Source organism: Poeciliopsis prolifica, unplaced genomic scaffold (assembly GCF_027474105.1).
Source record: "Poeciliopsis prolifica strain line A6 unplaced genomic scaffold, Auburn_PproV2 SCAFFOLD049, whole genome shotgun sequence".
In the NCBI taxonomy this organism is placed as follows: domain Eukaryota; kingdom Metazoa; phylum Chordata; class Actinopteri; order Cyprinodontiformes; family Poeciliidae; genus Poeciliopsis; species Poeciliopsis prolifica.
In genome coordinates this window covers 3,373,824-3,393,372 of record NW_026562424.1, presented here as the reverse complement: position 1 = coordinate 3,393,372, position 19,549 = coordinate 3,373,824, and the positions used below count along the sequence as shown (strand labels likewise).

General features: G+C 38.1%; 2 protein-coding genes across 7 annotated transcripts; both read right to left on the bottom strand.

Moving 5' to 3' along the window:
* Positions 1–467: 467 nt before the first annotated feature.
* Positions 468–9,047, bottom strand: prrt2 (proline-rich transmembrane protein 2). Of its 6 annotated transcripts, XM_055058062.1 has the most exons (5): positions 8,755–9,044; positions 6,072–6,366; positions 4,906–5,201; positions 4,463–4,592; positions 468–2,970 (listed from the first exon to the last, which is right to left on the bottom strand). In XM_055058062.1, the coding sequence occupies exons 2-5, from the start codon at positions 6,301–6,303 to the stop codon at positions 2,954–2,956; spliced, it is 675 nt and encodes a 224-aa protein (XP_054914037.1). In that variant the 5' UTR covers positions 6,304–6,366; positions 8,755–9,044; the 3' UTR covers positions 468–2,953. The 6 variants fall into 6 exon arrangements, with proteins under 6 accessions (XP_054914037.1, XP_054914038.1, XP_054914034.1 ...); XM_055058063.1 differs by lacking the exon at positions 468–2,970 and having other exon boundaries at positions 4,166–4,592; positions 6,072–6,263; positions 8,755–9,047; XM_055058059.1 differs by lacking the exon at positions 468–2,970 and having other exon boundaries at positions 4,166–4,592; positions 8,755–9,045.
* A 156-nt stretch (positions 9,048–9,203) lies between these two features.
* kif22 (kinesin family member 22) lies at positions 9,204–19,278 on the bottom strand. The gene is made up of 13 exons (XM_055057806.1): positions 19,168–19,278; positions 18,682–18,897; positions 18,259–18,386; positions 17,946–18,097; positions 17,103–17,312; positions 15,706–16,102; positions 14,910–15,030; positions 14,589–14,709; positions 13,069–13,249; positions 10,944–11,038; positions 10,516–10,716; positions 10,381–10,440; positions 9,204–9,388 (listed from the first exon to the last, which is right to left on the bottom strand). The coding sequence occupies exons 2-13, from the start codon at positions 18,867–18,869 to the stop codon at positions 9,359–9,361; spliced, it is 1,884 nt and encodes a 627-aa protein (XP_054913781.1). The 5' UTR covers positions 18,870–18,897; positions 19,168–19,278; the 3' UTR covers positions 9,204–9,358.
* Positions 19,279–19,549: the final 271 nt, after the last annotated feature.

The following is a 19,549-nucleotide window of genomic DNA, read 5'->3' as shown; positions in this document are numbered from 1 at the left end:
AAATAGAAATTTAAAAAATGATCTGGGCCAGCAGATTCCCAAAGATCTTTGGTGTTTTTCTACTAAATGCATGTTGTACTATCGTTGGACCTTAAAAAACTCGTAGGTTTATATATTTTTCAATATGGTTACAATGCAATTAATTTAAATGCTCAAATGTTTGAAAATTTAAACTTTATAGTAGTTTTTATGTAATTCTTAAGGCACCACAATTAAAACTAGCCAGAAACAACTGAGTTAAAATTTTTGAAAATATACACATCCTAAGGATTAAATGTATTAATTTTTTTTAAAAGAAGATGAAATAAATAATATTCCTATGGCGATCTTTAAATGAGAATCATATTTTGTGTGTAAGGGACACAGGTGGAGCACAAAATGAGGAAATCCCAAAGGCTCAAAGCAGAAACGTCTTCCATCTGCGCTGTTGCTGCTCTTTATGTCGTCAAAACAACACTGGAAAAGCCTCACATGCATTGTGTCTTTATTATGAACGTGTTGCAGAAGTATAATATTCCAGGTGTCAGCTTTTCTCTGTAGGTTACCATCATCATACATGAATAAAAATCCATAACATGCTAATAGCCACAAAGATTATAGAAGCCTGCTGGGAAGACAATGACTTCCAGCAGGCCGGCTACACAATGCTAACTCATTTAATATCACGCTATTTAGATTTATATCTACAGAATACATACAGTTGATTACAATTAAACTTACAATATAAGACAGAAAATATTAATAGTACATAAAATTTAGTACACAGCAAAAGAAAAAAAGCCTGGTGTTAATAAAACCCAGTTGTTGGTATCACAGTGAGGAATTACAGGTAGATAAAGGTTAGAGGTCAATTAAAAACATAAATATGGCAAAAAAGGTTGTACAGCTAAAGTTTTCACTCACAGAAACATTTCTGAACAAACATTTTACAAATTAGCCTTTAAAAGGAGGGCTATACACGTAAAAGCAACACATCCAGGGTAATAATAAAAAAAGAAAATCAGCCATAAGGGAGTTTATTAAAGAAGGAAAATGCTACATTAGGTCTGATTTTAAAGCACCTGTGGATAGAAACTGAAGTTACAGCTGCATCTCTGGCGACAAAACTGCAAAAATACAAAACCTTACAGAGTATTTTCTACATAGTTTCTAGTGCAAACACTTAGTATACTTGAAATAAAACAAAACTAACTCACAAGTAACTTTTCAGCAAGATACAGGAGCTTGTTTTAAGTCAATAAATCCTTAATATTGATAAAAACAATTACTAATTCCACTGGTAGATTATTTCACACAAACCAAAACACTTTACAAGTTGTAGTGAAATAATCTGCCAGTGGTGTTGGGCTTTTTCATCAGTATTAACTAATTATTCACATATATCAGTTATGTCATTTCAAATGTTTGCACGATAAACTAGACCGAAAATACTTGGTAAGATTTTGTGTTGTTAACCAAACAGTTAACGATTTCCATTACAAATGTGTGCAAAATTTTGCCAATATTCTGCTAATGTTGGAAAATAACTACCATTGTGGTGTTTCCATTAAATAAAAACACAATTCAAATAACAGGTATGTAAGTATTATTCACAATAAGTCATTAAAAAACATGCAGCACCCAAATCTTCCTCCCATTTCCTGTTGTCTCGTGACTTATGTGATGCGAAAGAGTTTTTGTTGCAGTTTTGTTAATTAAACCAAATTTTAATAAAAAAAATAATAGCAGCAAAACATTTGATCAAAAACACAAATTTAAATGTCCTTACTGGATGTTGGCATTAAAAAAATTAACATCATTTGAATGTTAATTACAAAAAACCTAATTTTTCAAAAGGTGTTTTGTTTTTTTTGTCTGCATCAAATGAATTTTCAAAAAAGCTGAAACTTTATTTTCGTCACACGAGCCTCTTGATCAACAACAGGATGTTGACACTGGCGCAAACCACAAAGAAGACGACGACAGGAAGTGGAAGGAGGACGGCATTGCAGCAGGTTTTTAATGACTTATGCATGAACAAACTCATTCAGAGGTGATTTAAATTACGTTTCTTATTTAATAGAAACACCACAATTGCAAAATTGTGTTTTGTTTTTTTTAACATCAGAATATTGAAAAAGCTTGACGGACATTTGCGATGGAAACGCAGCTCCTAAAACACAGTTCAGCGTTCATCAACGGCGTCACGATTCAGTCTGAAAAGGATTGTTTACAAACTTTATAAAAAAGGTGAGCTGACAGACGGTTGGACCGGACTGGATTTTGCTGCGGCTGCGTTTCGCTCCCAGCTCACAGTGGCGTAGAGTAAAAACACATTTCATGTTCCCGTCAGGAGAGAAAGCAAGCGGCTTCCCCACTGAATTTCTTTTTCATTTGGCACGTATTTTCCTTGGAGCGTGCCTTCTGTGCGAGATTTTCCATAATCCTAGTCCGAGTTAAACCCTTCCCTTCTCTCTTTCATCCGCTTTTACCACTGAAAATGCTGGGGCTCAAACGCAACGTGTTGGGCGTTTTGAAGTGATGAAAGTCACAGAGTTCAGTCTGAAACAAAAAAGAAGCAGTGTGGCTCAAAGTGTTTCTTCCACTGCATTGTAAATCCAGCAGCTTCTTCCGTGTTTGAGGGGATTGAACAGGCAAGCTGGTGCAGAAGGAGGGCGGACTCGGCAGCCATTTTGTCGCGATTGATGCTGTAGCCAGTAAACACTTCCCTGTTTTTAGTCACAAGTTGAGCTTAAAAGTCATTTTCTGCCCTCCGACTCGACACGGAAAGCAGCAGCATTTCGGATTATTCTCATTTCTTCCAACAATTACGGGGGTTGAATAGAGATTACAGGAATCTAAGTAAAGCGCTGTGAATCAGGAGTTTGTCACACATCCGGGTAATGACTGGGCGGTGGGGCAGGTGAGGGCCAGACGTTCTCTTCCCTTATCCGGTTTCATCCTGGGATGAAACTCAGGTTTTCACATTTACTAAAAAAAGAAAAGGGAGGCGTATTAGTCAGAGCTGTAATCTGCAGTAATCTACAGAATACAGTTACATAAACCGCTGGTATAGATGTGTCAAAATCATTTACATACAGTTTACATTAAAGGTTGTGAATTATTTTCTTTTTTTTTTTAAATCACTGATGACATAAATTAACACTTTGCAACCAGCAATTTGAATGCAGTCATATTCAGTAAATTAGAATATTCTGCTTCTTTGTCCAATTAAAATGAAAATAACCTGTAAGAAGATGCTAAACATATTTCTTTATTAAAAATGTTTGTCTAATGTAACAATATAATGTTAAGTGTTGTGTTTTCACAACACGGGAAGCAGAAAATGAACAATTTATAGAAAAAAGCTTGAAAAGCTACAAAATTGTGTAACAAGCTGCTGAAATAAAATACATTTTTAATCATTTTTTAATTTATTGCAAGTATGAAGAAGCTTTTAATTTAAAAAAGAAAAGAAAATCAGTGACTCTTCCTGGTGTATAAATATTTAGCTACTCTTCAAAATTGAAAACACAATTATGTTTCAATCTCACCTGCAAATCATTTTAATTTTAGTACATTTATTCAATTAAATAATTTTGTTCAATAAAATCAGTTTTGATGCAATTATTGTCCAAATATTTTTGTCTTTTTGTGTATTTTAACATTTTGAAATGAATCAACATGTATGAACTTCTAAATTAGAAATTAAAGAGTTCCTCTTCCCGAGACACTGTTCAAAATGGGAAAGAACAACAAACATATTTTAATAATAGTGTCATAAATCAGAAAATGGCAACTGGAAAATATACTGTAGGCGTAAGAGAAATAGTTGGACACTAAAACATTTAAATGGTGGATTCGCTGCTCTTTCCCATTTTGAAGAGTGAAGTGGTTTCTGTCACATCATGTTTGTATCTCAGGATATCAGGAGTTTCTTCGATTAACTTCAAAAGTTTGATTAAAAATGTTTGTTACAGAATTAACTCATTTAAAATATATAAATATATATTTTAGTTAAATCATTCAAGAAATTTCAAACTAAAGGTTGGATTTTTCTAAACATTTATTTCAATGTTTTTTGCACACCTTTACCAAGAGGTCAAGGTGCAAACACGTTTTTTTGCTTTTCCAAAAACCCAAATCTGTTCAAGTGACTGAAAGGATCATTAATCTGTTCTCAGAATATTTTTATTTAAAATAAAACACAACAAATGCACACAGTCGTTCATGTTGTGAGCCGTTTACATACAGGAACAAGACTTCACAGTCGGTACAAGCAAACAGGACGAGGCGAGGAACAGACAGCGATCGAACCGCAACACACTGCAGCTGCAGCGCTGCAGATTAGGGCCAGATTAACTCTATATGGTGGGATGACATGATGGCATCGTAAAGTGGAATAAACGGGAGAGTTCAGCTCAGCTGGACATGGGGTAAAGAGGTGTAGCTGGGGGTTAAAGGTCAGATTTGGGACACTCACTGGCCAGGTTGACAATGCAGGCGATGATAATGACCGTCCCTCCTACTAGAGACACCATGGACAGCATCTTGGCCACGCGACCCAGACGCACGGCGCCGTCCAGGTTCCCCTGCTCCAGGCTGTTCTTCGACTGAAAGGAGACAAAATAAATAAAAGTTTACTAATTGCTGATGGCGCCAACATTCATTTATCAACAACTGTTCCCCAGAGACGTGCGGTGAGGAACCGGAGAGTCAGAAATCCAAGATGGAGGACTTTAAATGTGTTTTGATCAGCTCCATATCATTTAATGACAGATTATGAGGGTCACAATGAAAAGATTGAAAAGTAAATTAAGTAAAAAATATTTGACTTTTGAAACTCAGAAATTGTTCTCTCTGGTGCCCCCCGGTGGCCACACCCCTAACCGCATGCCGCTGCTTTCCTCCACCTCCTGGTTTTACCATGATGGAGTAGACGAAGCCGACAATGTTGATGGGCCAGACGGGGCAGAAGCAGGCCAGCACAGACAGCAGGAGGTAGTCTTTGACCTTGGTTCGGTCCAGAGGAGGGTTAGTGGCGATGCTGGAGTGCCGGGACAGCGACGGCCGGGGCGAGAAGGCGGTGTAGCTGATGGAGCCCGCCCGGCTGCCCTTCCTGGTTTTGGCGTGGTGAGGGTAGGAGATGGAGTGCTGCCTCCTGGGAGGGGAGGAAATCACCGGTGAGGTGCTCTCTGCGGGGCCGGGGTGGATCCCGTTACCTGCGAGTGAAACGTGACAAGGACAAGCAAAAAGTCAGCGTGTTCAGTGTGAGGGTGTGTGTGTGTGTGTGTGTGTGTGTGCGTTCTCTGGGGAGTGACTCCATGCAGAGGGATTTGACTTTCCCAGAGCTTGCTGAGTAAGCAGCTGCATGCGACCCAACCTCCACCCACCCACTGCCTCAGTTCGAGGTCAAACACTGCAAAAACACAAAATCTCACCAAGTATTTTCAGTTTAGGTTTTAGTGAAAACATTTTAGTACACTTAAAATAATACATATATATAATTTTTAAATAGAAACATTTAAATTATGAAATATTAAGAAAGTACTGGGCAGCTCTTTTTCAATTTTAACATGTGAATTTTTTTTTTTACAGTGTGCATCTTGAGTATTCAGCTACTTTGCTGTCAAACAAGAAAAGCATAATTTAAAAGAAAATTCTGAAAATATGTTCATATATATATATATATATATATAGTTCTTTTTAATCTAAACACTGTAAAAACAAAATCTTACCAAGTATTTTTTGTAGTTTCTAGTGTAAATATCTCAGTAACCTTAAAATACAAGAAACTCTTCAGTAAAGTATAGGAGCTTATTTTAAGTAAATAATTATTCATTAATACTGATAAAGTTCTAGTTCCATTGGCAGATTATTTCACTTATAAGTTGGAAAAATGTTTGGCTATAAGTGAATTAATTTGCAACTTAAACTACTTTTAAGTCAGTAAGAAGGAATTATTGGCTTAAAATAAGTTCTTGGTCTTGCTGAAAACTTAAATGTAAGTTAATTTTGTCTTATTTCAAGTGTGCTGAGATATTTGCATTTGAGACTAGACAAAAATACTTGAGTTTTTGCAGTGAACTCACCGTTCTTCAGTTTCTCGTTGATGACGATCACCAGTTCTCCTTTGGACTTGCTGCGGGGCGGCCTGGTGTCGGTCAGGCTGCTGCAGCTGTGCAGCAGCTCTTCGCCCCCCGGTGAGCTGCACGGCATGGGGATGACGGCAGCCTGACTGGAATCGGGGTCGTCGTGATCCATGAGCGACGGCTGTTCTTCGCCTGGCCAAACGGCAGGAAGTGGATTTGTGTTAACGGCCATGACGACGCCAAAGCTGAGCCTCTGATTCTGGTCCAATCCTGTTTGTGCTGTCTGTAGTTAAACCTGAAGACGCATAACAGTTTAACTTGGTTACAAATCGCAACCTTTAAAGTTCACTAGTTTTAGACCACTGCTCTTCTAGCATTCTATGGAGCATAGCTGTGCTACAGTGACAATACCAAAAATAAATCCTGTTTTGCTTAAAAATGGTAGATGTGTAGTATAAAAAAATAATAATCAGCAAATGGCTGAGGTTAAGTTTTCTAGCTTCCTGGGAGAGCTACCTGTACTGCAATGCTACAAATTAAGCTGAAGATGTCTTGTTTTTAGAGATGGCTGCCATGTGAATAAACTAAAACAGTACTTTGAAGCAATGGGTGCTTGGAGTTCAGGTACAAAGCTTTTCTAGCTTTCTGTGAGAACTGGCTGTGCTGCAGTGCTAACATTAAACCGGAGGAAGCTGCATTTAGTTTTAGGTAGTTACAAATAACTATTGATGACCAGTTTTAGACAATTGCTCCTCTTGCTTTCTAGCACTGCAGTGCTACTGCTAAAAAGTCAGTACACTTACGAATAGGAATGATATGATAAAAGTGAATCCGAAACATTGCCACAATCATTGAAGCAATGGCTGAGGTTCAAACTGCAGCTTTTCTGGTTTCCTGTTATACCAATCTGTGCTGCAATGCTTAAACAAAAAACTGCGGTAGGTGGTAATGTCAGTAAGTTAGTTAGAAATGGTTGATGCGGATAAATTTGAGATTTCAGTCAGTTCCCTGATTTCTTGTTTTTCGACATCAGGCTCCCTAAGAGCCACATGAGAAAAATCCATAAACAGACCATAAAGAACCATTTTCTCCCTCCCACTGTTTGAATATATTTTTGTTATTTGAGCTCAGAACTGGGAAATTCCAACACATTTTGTATTGTATAACATAATTCTCATCTCCGTTTAATGTTTAAAACACAAAGGAACATGAAAGCAAACAGAGGTTGTACCAACAGGAGTCACATTCCACAAAAATAAAATATAAAATAAGAAATGACCAATAACTGAACTGTAGCTACATGCTAATGCTAGCTTGTATATGAACAGATGAGTAAAAAAAAAACAGGCGGATCGTTTGATTCAACAACGTTAATTTAATTTCTAGTCTCTACTTTTAGAGGAAGATGAACACTGTAGTTTTGTAAATGTACAGATTAGTTCCCGTTTAGGGATTTTACCGGAGCTTCAAGGTTTCCCGCCATTAGCTTTAGCTTTCCGCCATGACACTCAAACTGAAGCTGCAGCGAAATCCCAAACTACTAAAAATAAACGCCCTTTTGTCACTTAAAATACGATATTTACAAACTGAAGTAAGAAAACGACGCATCCGCGCTGACAGTGTAAGTGTTTTTACAACAAGTGGTTTTCAGCCCTGTTCCTCCGGGATCGTGTCTTTTGTTTCGTCCTCCGCGGTTCAGCTTCGGCTCTACTCGGCTGCCTCCGTCACAATGTGGGTCGGGAATGAGGGCCCAGGCGCAGAACCTCTGCTCATATTTTAATTAGGATGTGATCATTTTGGTTATTTTTAAAAATCAGCCAGGAAACTGTAATGGCTGCAGAGAGAATGATGCTGATAGTTTTGGTTGTTTTTAACAATTTAGGTTCTTTTTTCTCACATGACATTTATCTGCTTCAAAATAAAACAATTAAAAATCCCAGCGGTATTAATATACAAAAGGATCCACGTCAAGTTTTTTTGTATTTAATAATTAGGATTTGTATTTCTGAAATGTCATGTTTAATCTGGTTTTAGATGTTTTTTTTTATTTTTTAAATATCTATCCAAAATAATTTAGTCAAAATAAGTAATGCTCTTATTTTACGAGCTTTACATCTATTTAGACTGATTAAACCATCAAAGCAGACCTTACATTAAAGGGGAAAAACAAAAACAACCCCTTTAGATTTTTTTCCACTATTTAAATCCACCTCCATCAGCATATTTACATTTAAAAAGGCATAATCCTGTTTGACATTAATCCTGCTATATAATCACTTCCTATATTGCTTTATAAACATTAAAAATGGATCAGATTAATTATAAATGGGGCCTGAAATGTGTCCATAAGCCATGAAGTGAAGCGAGATGAGGAGAGAGAAAAGCGGGTCACAATGACACGAGGTGGGGATTCAAAGGCAGGTTTCTTTGAATTCACCCTGGCAGCCATTAGTCTCTGTGCAGGTGTGTACACAACTGCTAACCACCATATGTCTGCTTCTACAAAAGAATAAAACAAAAGGGACAAAAGGATGAACGAAGGAATCGAGGCTGCGCGTTAATTAGCTCCGCTGCTGCTCATTTGTATTCAGCAGATGGTTATAGTGCTACAAAAAAAAAAACTATTGACATTTCAATTTAATGTAAGCAAAGTTTCCTCTTTCAACAGAAAAATCCAACGTACCGTTTTATTGCAGCGCCTTGTCGTTACAGCCGGGTTGTCCCTGGATTTGGCATCGTGGGGAGCGAAATTCACCCCCAAAAATAAAAGTAAAAATCACAGGCAGTCAAACATTATGTTGAACGAACAGAAAAATAAATAAATCTAGTAGTTAATGTTGCATTGAAAGCTTGTTGGTGAATCCTGGCGATGCAGTGAGCAGCGGTGGATGGAGACTCCAGGATGGGAGGGTGGATCCGGGAGGAGGGGTGTGTGTGTGTGTGTGTGTGAGAGAGAGAAATCCACCAGGCTACGTGCAAAAGGAGAAAGAGGAGGAAGGTGGGGGTTGGATTATAGCATCATGCTCTCATCTAACCTGATAAAAATAACTAAGAAAAGCAAAAATGTTTGACATTTATCCACTGGTAAAGAAATAAGGCTGAAATCCAAAGATCTTATCACATTTCTGAAATAAGACACGAAATGCATTCAGGTGAGGTTTATTAAAAATGCACAAGAGTGCCACCACCAGGCAAAAAGATGTTACTACAAAAATATTACAAAAAAGAAAAAAAAAAAACGTCCATCACAGGAATTATATATATTTAAGAGGTGAGTTCATAAAAGTTCATTTTCCCATGGCACTCAGGATGTTTGCCTGCAAAAAAAAAAAAACAGACAAACATCAATGAGCATCAAATACTGGAACATTTTTATATTTCAATTAAGTAAACATCCAGCCAAAAAACAAATATTAGAAGTACAGAGTGGTTGATTAAATTTGAATAACTAAGTTTAAAGAAGGAGTAAAATTTACAATATAGCAAATTAAAAGTTATTGAGTTAAATTGAATGTGATGAGCAGACAAGATGGCCGACTTCATAGCATAAAAGAGCTGCATGTTTCATAATATGCTAAATTAAAAAATAATTTTAGCATTTTGTGTCAGAAAGTTGAAACACAACAAGATGTATTTAGAAAAAGAAAAAAAAAGTGAAATGTGAAACGATTCTTCATGAAGACGTTCATACAGAAATGATTCATTTTGTTTATGAGCTTTAATTTATGACAATCCTCAAAAATCAACTTTGCTTGTTGGCGTTGCCTTTTACATCTTTTATACTCTGAGTATAATTTCAGCAGCATAACCAGGTTTTATCACAAAGTCAGAGCGGGAATGTAAACACGCTCCACCAAACAGATAGAAATAGTCTGGATGAATCCTCTGGAAGACGTAAAGCAAACAATCTGAGGCCTAATCAGCACAAAGAAGCTGCCAGTAACAAAGATTCAACTTGTACGCTTTTTACTCAGGCAATTTCCCCTGAGCGTCTGGATGTGAACAAAGGCAACAACAATGAAACAGACAACAGAGAAATCCTGTTTCCACATGGAAAAAGAATGGAGCTTCAAAAGAACTGGAATCTTTGATTGCCAAAATAAACAGATATGTTTTAATTGCTGTCTGAATTTATTGATTCATGACTCCCTTCCTACACACACACACACACACACACACAAAAAAGAAGCTTAAAATGATTCACGTTTAGTTTATTGCTGAGTAGTTTCTTTAAAAAAATAACTGACTCATCTGTTATGAGAAAATTGAGCTGCATCTGATTACAAGAATAAAGTTACTGTCAATTTACCTTCATGAAAGAAGAAAATCTCTTCTGCGTCATGCCCTCTACGTTTATCAAATCTTCCAACTGCAATAAATAAAAATAAATGGAAGTGACTGAGAGTCATTCAGGTTGTTTGATAAAACATCGTCGTCCTCCTACCTTTGTGAAGTGGCCGTGGATTTCCCTCCAGCCCAGGATGAGTTTGGCCTTTTTGTCGCCGATCTGCTGCAGGCCTTTCAGCTCTTTGAGGCAGCCCGTGTTCAGGATGTGCAGGATTTTCTGTTTGGACTCATCCAGAACCGACGTGTCCAGCTGGGACTCCCAGGAGCTCTCCTTCATGTTTTCTTTACCATCTGGAGGCTGCCATAGAAACAAATAACCAGATTATAATCTGACCGGCTAATTTCAACAGTAAACATGTGTTCATCTGTAACGGCTCGAGTAGACGAGGGCAGACAGTTGACCCATAAATCTGACATCCTGCAGAGTGTGTGTGTGTATGTGGTCAACAGAAAATGCTCTGCATCAGCTTGTATCTGATGGATGCAACTCTGCAGATGTGCCAAGTCAAAGCGTCGGCTGCTGACCTCGACCAAGTCTGAAAGCTTCTTCTCCTTCTTGGTGACGCAGGCCGACTTTTTCCTGACGACGGCGAGCTGCTGAAGAGGCTGGAGCTGAGACACTGCAGGAGGGGAGAAGGCTTCGATTTAATACTTTAAATGTGACCCATTCTGCTTCCCTCAACAGGTTAGGACAGTTTCTGGCCTACACAAAACATGTTCATTAAATTTTTTTTCTGAATGCGTTGTTTCAGGGCGTCCTGTCTCTTTAAATCCAAATAATCTGCTGGCCGCACACACCCAACTCATTTACACTCACAAGAAAATGTATACAGCTGTATGTCTATGAAAAGCAGAAGAGGAGCCTTGTGTACAACCAACAAAAAGGCAGTAAGTGGTTTCTGGATGGTAAGTCAACAAAACACTTTTCTTTTCCAGCAGCCATTGTACAACACAGCAGTGAAACCAGCTGATCAGTGCAGGCATCTGTGTTCACTTGAAATAAGACAAAACTGACTTTATAAAAGTTTGCTTTGAGTAAATAATATTGTTAATAAAGTGCTAGTTTCACTGGCTGGTTATAGTTTCTCAAACGGTTCATTTCCTGGACATCAAAAACAAGCATTTGAAAACAAAATGGAAAAACAAAAACATGCTACATTTTCTTATGCCGTATTTTCCAGACTATAAGTCGCACCAACCATAAAATGCATAAGAAAGAAGAAAAATACATACAAGTCGCATCGGAATATAAGTCGCATTTTTGAGGAAAATTTATTTGACAAAATCCAACACCAAGAACAGACATGTCATCTTGAAAGGCAATAAATATAGAATAGAGGCAAAAACAGGCAGAATAATTATTATAATAATAATAATTGTACAGTATGCTAACACTACATGACAAACAACAAACTGAAAACGTTCCTGGTAAGTTAGCATAACATATTAAGAATTATTCAGATAACTATAGGATAAATAACATGCTAACAAGTTTACCATCCATCCATGTCTCTCCAAATCACTAAATCTTCATCTTCAATGTTGCTTGTAATCAACTCTGCAACTTCGAAGGTAAAATAACGCAGGCCTATAGCGCCCTCTTGCGGTTTAGTGTGAAAATAACATGTGATATAATATAATGGTGTTAATTTCCACACACAAGTCACTTCAGACTATAAGTCGCATCCCCGGCCAAACTATGAAAAAAACTGCGCCTTAATAGTCCAGAAAATACGGTAATTGTTTTCCTCCATCTCACTGAGAGCTTTAAGTGAAAGTTATGATCTGTTTTAACAGAGGAATGAAAACGGTGGCGGGTTTTCTGGGCTTCACGCCACGATGCAGAGCAGAGGAAACGTTACTCCCCTCCTCATCGTCATCTGACCCGACACCGGCTGCAGAACTGTAGATGGGTCCTTGGATCATTTCGCATCTCATTGATGAACGCGACAAAAATCAGAGCCAAGCAAACTTTATGGAAGCACAAACGGTGGAGCTCTGTGCCAAATTGATCACATTTAGCTCCGTCTGAGTCAAAGACGTTTAAAGAACAAAAGAGTTCATTTAAATGAGTTTGTAATTAATTCAAAATGTAACTTCTTAATAGGGCTGAGCGATAAAGAAGCTTAAAAAGAAAATATAGGGTCTTTTTCTAATCAGATTTGATTTTAATAATTTTTTGTTCTCATTTTTCTATTGTTAAAAAAAATCCAAATCACAAATTTTTCTGAGTTAAAATATCGCATCAGAGCCAGACTACAAGATTTATTTTAATTATGAAAATGCAGTCATAAGCTTATCAGAATGAAGATGAGATTTTACTATAATGTCTTAAAATTATGAGGAAAAACTTGTTTCAACAAGAGAAAAATCATGACTAGTAGAAAACACAATAAAGTGGTTCTTAATGTTACCACTTTATTCTCATTTCACTCTTTATTCTTGTAATAAAAAACACAAAAATGTAGGCTGAGTTTTATATCGTGATAGATTTGATGCAAATTCAAATAGAAGCTGTAAACCACACTTGTGAAACAAAATGGTAGACATTGGTTAAATAAAACCAATAAAAGCATTTTTTTTTAAATTCAGATTTTCCAATAATTAAATCTTCAAAACCCAAAGCTAAAACGGTTTCCTTCATTCTGACCTTGTAGCGGTTGGACCACAGCCTGCTGCTTGTTGGGTTTTGTAATGTTTGGCTGTTTCCTCTGCAGGGGAGCCAGAGTGTTCTTGAACGCAGCTTCGTCTTTCAAACTCGACTTTTCCTTCGCCAGCTGGCTGAGCAACGTCGCCTTTCGTTCAAACTCCCTCTGCTTCTCTTTCAGCTCCTGCAGCAACAAACCAGGAAATCTGAATCACAGAGGCGCCAGCTGAGCTTCTGAGCAGGAAGTTTTACTGTTTTAACGTCCAGATTCCCCAGCAAACAAAGCAAATTAAAGAAACTAAATGGGCTGAGCAGTGATTGAACAAAAATATTTCAGATGACCCAGCCGTACTTTAATCCCTGCTGGGTTTCCTGGACTACCCAAATCTAATTTAGTTTTTCTCAGCAATCAATTTCAGTACCATTATTCAAACAAAGCACTCTCCTGGGGGAGAGACTCCAAGTGTCACAGCAGCTGTGATGGCTTCAGAAAAATGTTGAACATAAAATAATTTGTCTGTTTTGTAAATCTGCAGAGTTTTTCTTTGCATTATACAGTATAAAAATCTTCTAGAAATATCTTTTAGGAACCATAGATCCACCTGTTGACATTGCCTGTGCAGACATTGATGCAGCTGAGGTAAACTAAAGCAAATTTAGAGAAGAAAAAAATAAATAAATAAAAAAGACAAAATATGTAGAGGTTTTATATTTGGCAACATCTACAAAACTGGGGATTTCATGTGTTTTTAGTTCAATTTCTGAAAAGAAAAAAAAAAATACTGAAGAACAATTAAGCAAATTAAGCAAAGCAACATAAATACTTTACATCCGTGTGAATCGGTTGCATGCTGTGCGGTCGGCTGTTGGAGACATCTCCTTTTGTTGTGATTGAAGTTCTGAACCAACCGAGTCCAGAATCGGCTTTTTGGTGAAATATAAACGCTAGAGGTCTGCCGATCGATCGGCCACCGGTCAAAATTGGCCGATTTACGTGAAAAAGTGTGTGATCGGTGATCGCGGTCTCTTGTTACCGATTCACCTGTATCTCACTTCGCAGCCTGCAGCTCATCTCCTCTTCCCTTCACATTATGCAAACGCGCAGCAATAAATCCTAAGCGAAGCTGTGAGGAACTTTAACGCTCAGAGTGAACGGGGACGTTTGCAAAACGAATCCAACATGGCATTTAAAGAACCAGCACTTGACGGAGTTCAGTTGAATCGAGGCTCACTGCAGGAAAAACAACAACAGACAGCAGGTAAAGCAGCACAACTACCAACACTCACCCGGATTAGCATCACGGTCAGAAAACTAAACAAATAACCTGAGCTGGAGCATGTACTATGCGTCACTGGAACCAATAAGGAGAACAGTTGCGCTCGGTTCTGGGTTCTTGTGCCCAGTCAGACTTCTTCATGTTCAACACAGGCGTTATGTCTGTTTTATGCACTCTATCAAATAAGGTGTTGCAGAAATCTGAACCATTTGGACAGGAGCCCAGAGATGCAGGTCGGTGTGTCACCTGGATTTCTTTGCGTGACTGGGCCACGTCCTTCAGGACGCTCTGCCGGTCTTTGTCCTGGCAGCTCATCATCAGCTTCTCCAGCGCTATCAGCCGCTCCATCACCGACGGTTCTGACAAGCTGAAACAGAACCAAACCCAGAAAAGGGGAGTAAATACTGAGACAGGGGTCAAAGTTCAGGGCTGTAGCACCACACAAGATGAGATCCAGAATATTAAAGGTTTCCACTCATCGTAACCTTGAGTATTGACATTTCAGAGCAAATCGGGTTTGTGAGAAGTGAAAACCGACCGATCAGATGTTAAACTGGGATCTTTAACCTGTGGTGATGCGCTGAGGGGGAGGAGTCGTCCTGCTCAGATTTCTTCTCATCTTTCTGCTTCTTCTTGTGTGGCTCGGCACCAGAACTCCCCGCTTCATGCTCCTCTCTGGACCGCTTCACTGGAGGCAGAGGGAAAATTAACAGCTTAGTATTCAGGGCACTCTTACAAACGCTTTAGGATTCTCCAGGGTAAAAATGGCTGCACTGCGGAGGATAAATTAAAGAAAATGGCAGCTTATTCCTGGATGAAGCATCCAAAAGGCAGGGAAAATAATAAATGAGGCCTGTGATGAAAGAAAATCTAAATATTAGCAAAAACTGCTCACTGTCATCTCTTACCTTGGGGCATGAATGCCCTCTAGTGGCCACTTCGCCAAAGTGAGGTTTCTCTATCAGATTGTGCCTTTTATTCCATTTAACCTAAATTTATCTGCGCTTAAATTGTTTGTGTCGGGGTGGACATTTATTGTATCACTTATCGTGATAAATTTCTTATTGTGAAAAACATTTATTTGTTCTTATCATAATAAATTCGAACTATTGATGTTAAAAAGCCTCCAAAGCTGTCCTTATTGTCAGGATTGATAGTTTTACCATTTTCTGCTCTGTTTGTTCAGTGAAAGCATCAATAAATTTGAAAATACAGCAACAGTGTGCAGATTAGTGATACACTAATGTGTGCCTCATGACATCACATCACTCTGCCGCGTGAACAAAGCCACAGTAGTATCTTGTGCGTTTCCATAACAATGATTCTGGTTCCTTGTAAGTCAGATTAAGCGCCTCCGACTCACCTGGCAGCACAGGCACAGCCACGGTTTCTCTCGTGAACGGCTTGTTCACTATGAGCTTCGATTTGGCTGCGAAGTTCAGCGCGCTGAAGGTGTCAAAGTAATATCTGTACTCTGGAGCGATGTTGGTAATCATGACGGAGTGAGCCGAGCCGCCCAGAGAGTCCTGCAGCAGCCGGGTCAGCTTGCTGTCTCTGTACGGGACGCGGGCGGTCGTGCCGGAGTTCAGCGCGTCCACCACTTTGCTGAGCGTGAAGAGGGACAGGTTGATGGCGCCGCTTTCCTTCAGGCGGATGCCCTGGTTGCCGGTGCGTCGGTTGTCCTCGGAGCCGGCCAGGTCCACCAAGTACAGCTTCCCTGTCTGCTGTCGGTGGGGCAAAGCCCGCTGAGTCCGGACCACCTGGATGGATTTAAACAACAAAACATGGAAGTTGGACAGGAACAAAAATAAAAGATTTCCCTTTTTAAATTTCAAGAATCATGCAAGATTTCAGAAAACATCTCAAAATGCTCCGGAATAAAAATCCAAAGAGTTAATCTAAACCGGGGTGCCCAAAGTATGGTCCAGGGACCATTTATGGCCCTCTGAATGATTTTGGGCGGCCCTTGATCACAGCCAATGCAGATTTAAAAAGGATGTTGGAGTGAAGTTTTCACTTTATGTTTTGCTTTTAATTTATTGGTATGGGGATCAGAAATATTCAGAGGCTTCAACAAAGATGCACATCTTTTAAATAAACTTCAAAATAAAGCAAGAAGGAGCCATATTATGTTCTTGTGGCAAAGGAAGAAAAAAAATTCTGAAAAAGATGAAAACTTTAGCACTTGGTTTTCCTGAAAAAAAAAAAAACAACAACCTTAGAACACTTTTTATTTTAAGTTTATAATTTACACATTCTGTCTGCAGGAGTCCAACTGTTTTACTTATTTCATCAAAATACTATGTGTTCAGTTTATTCTTTATTTAGTGAGTAAAATTAAAAAATAAAAATAAAAACTGTTTTTGCTATTAAAATTATCAAAACCAAAAATAAATAAAGCTAAAATGTTAAAATTGCTGCTAAATATTGCAAATCCATTTTAGTTAAACAGAATATAAAGGATTAATTCAATATTTTAGACATGTAAAAATGTGTGACTCAAACTTTTGGCATCTGAAAGCCTGTATGTCATTAAAAACTACAAAATAAGGAAGCTCATAAAATAATAACAGAAATGAGGAGTTTGTATCTCTCCAGTTTTTGTCCCAAGAAGCACAGGAGTTGCTAACGGGAGTGTTGCAGGAGAGAATTACTTTTAGCACCAGCTACCAAATCCTGGTCTACTGCTCAGAGACCACGACCTGTTAAGATGCTGTCGGACCGCTGACTTCATATAATGATGAATAAATGATGTCAGACCTTGATGAGCAGAATAGCGTGACTTCGACTGGAGCGCTGGTTTAACTTGGTAGAAGCTGTGGTCCGGTTCAGGGTCGCAGGGATAAAATGTTTGTCGAAATCAGAGAAAGAGGAGATGGCTGTGTGGGTGAGGCCAGGAATGAGAATGTTCTTGTCCTTATTCTCTCTGATCGGCAAATCCAGGGAGTTTGGTGATAGAAGGTCAAGAACCTGAGTGGACAAATGGTTGTGATTGATTACACAAAGTTAAAATGCTTAGCTTTAAGAATGATGTTGATTGAAAAAAAAGAGAGCAATTAAGAAAATGTGGGCCAATCACAATTTAGCTCGATTTAGTACTTGTTAAATGCAATGTCAGGTAGTTTCAAAATATCCATCAAGTATGACCTTAAAGAAGTTTTAGACACTTTAATCTGGCAGCATGAGGTAGAACAGGCTCCAAGTTGTCAACTTCAAAGTGGTGAAAGCAGTAGTAATTTTAACAGAAAATGGCTGAATTTAATTTATATAGTTCAGTCTCAACTTCATATCAAAGCAAAAACATAAAATTAACTTCCAAAATTTAATGATTAGCTAAATAATTCAGATTAAACCTTTCTAGAATACAGTTACTTCAAAAAGTGTTCTCATTCTAAAAGCTTGCATTAAAATTTTTACTTTAAAAGCAAAATAAAAGAGCAATTGAAACTGGAAATGTTTAAACGAACTGAGTGAAACATGCCTTGAATTTTAATTAATTGGTAGAATTTCAAGTAACTTGGAATTATGGGAATTTTGTCAACATAGTCAGTTTTAACAATACAAATTACAGCTACTGGTGCATTTCTGTTTAAAAAGCCATACTTTTTCATTATAAATTTCCAGATACGACATGCCGATGCTGTAGTCCCATCCTTCATCCTCATCTTTGGCCTTGACCAGATTAAAAACCTCCCGCACCGCTCGGGGGATCACACCTGGCTGCTCCGCAGTTCCCAACATGGTGTGGGTCTTGCCTGTTAAAAAATGTAAAGAAATAGGAGAAAAGCAAATATATGCTGCACAAAAAAGCTCAATGAGATGGAGCAAAGAAAAACTTTCAGGCTCAAAGTAAATCTCCTGATTCAAAGCACTTAAAACTAAAAATATTTACCATAATAAGACAGATTTAACATACCAGCTCCTGTCGGTCCATAAGCAAACACACTTGCATTTTGTCCGTTTAAAATGTGTGGCAGAATGGGTTTCACTGAGGAAAGGAAAACCTCTTGCTGTGTAGTCTGCTCTCCATGGAAAACATCAAAACTAAAGATACAAATAAAAATTTAAAAAAATTATTTAGTGCCAACTTATTATGATTAAAGTTCAGGATCCAAACATGTCCCACTTTATTTTTATTCAATTCAACCTCCTATATTTTTGTCCCTCCCATCAATGCTGTAAATTACATTTTTTCTTTCAAATATATTTTTAAAAAAAGCATACATAAAAAAAACTGAAAATGGAAGATGATCATTTTACTTTGACTAGGTGAAAGAGTTACAAATTAGTTTCATCAATTGCATCAAAACTAAGAACGAGGCTTCGGGCAGGAACTTACTGGTATTTCACGGTCTCCGTTGCATTCCTCCAATTAATTATCTCCAGGTTCTGGGAGTCCAGGCCTCGAACACAAGGACCCTCGTCTTTTTCATCTTGTCTGCTCATGTAAGGCCGCAGACGGACTGCGACACGGACCCTGGAGGTTTTCTTGCTTACCCCATCTGATACATTCAGACGCTGCGCCATGTTTGGAATGTCCCCCAAAAACAAAGGCCTGGGCAACACCAAGGAGTCAGATGACTTTTTAAAATGTTAAAAACAACCAACACACAAATATATTACAACTTATTTAGGTGCCGTAAAGTTAGAAGACATCTTCATTAAATAATGGCTAACATCATATGTTTGTGACCGAAGAGGAGTTCAACGTTAGCTCGTAAGCTAGCTTCAAGTTAACTCACCGTTTACATTTTATTAAACTAAAGTTTACAGGTATGTAAAGAACGAAATAATAACGTTTTTAAATTTGCGGCTCACGTCTTACCGATGTTAACGCAGAACGTCTTTAGATAAATAATTTGTTATCGACTAAACTCCAAATTCAGCAACATTGTTGGGGCCTCCTTTTAACTGTAACGGTCGAGCCACTGTTTGCCCAAATACTTTTCAAACTAACAGACCGGAAGTGTTCAACAGCCAATCAGAATTAAAACGCGCTTTCGCTATATTTCATCCTTATTCATATTGTAAAAATAACCTGTGTGAAAAAATACATCATTTTCAAAGAATCACGATAAAAATTAATTACATTCGTATTTGCTAAAATAAAAAAGACATAAAAACATATGTATAAATACCCGCGCTGCTTATGCGTACGGAACAGGAAGTAACGTCATGTCTAGATCTCAATACAATTCACCACAGCC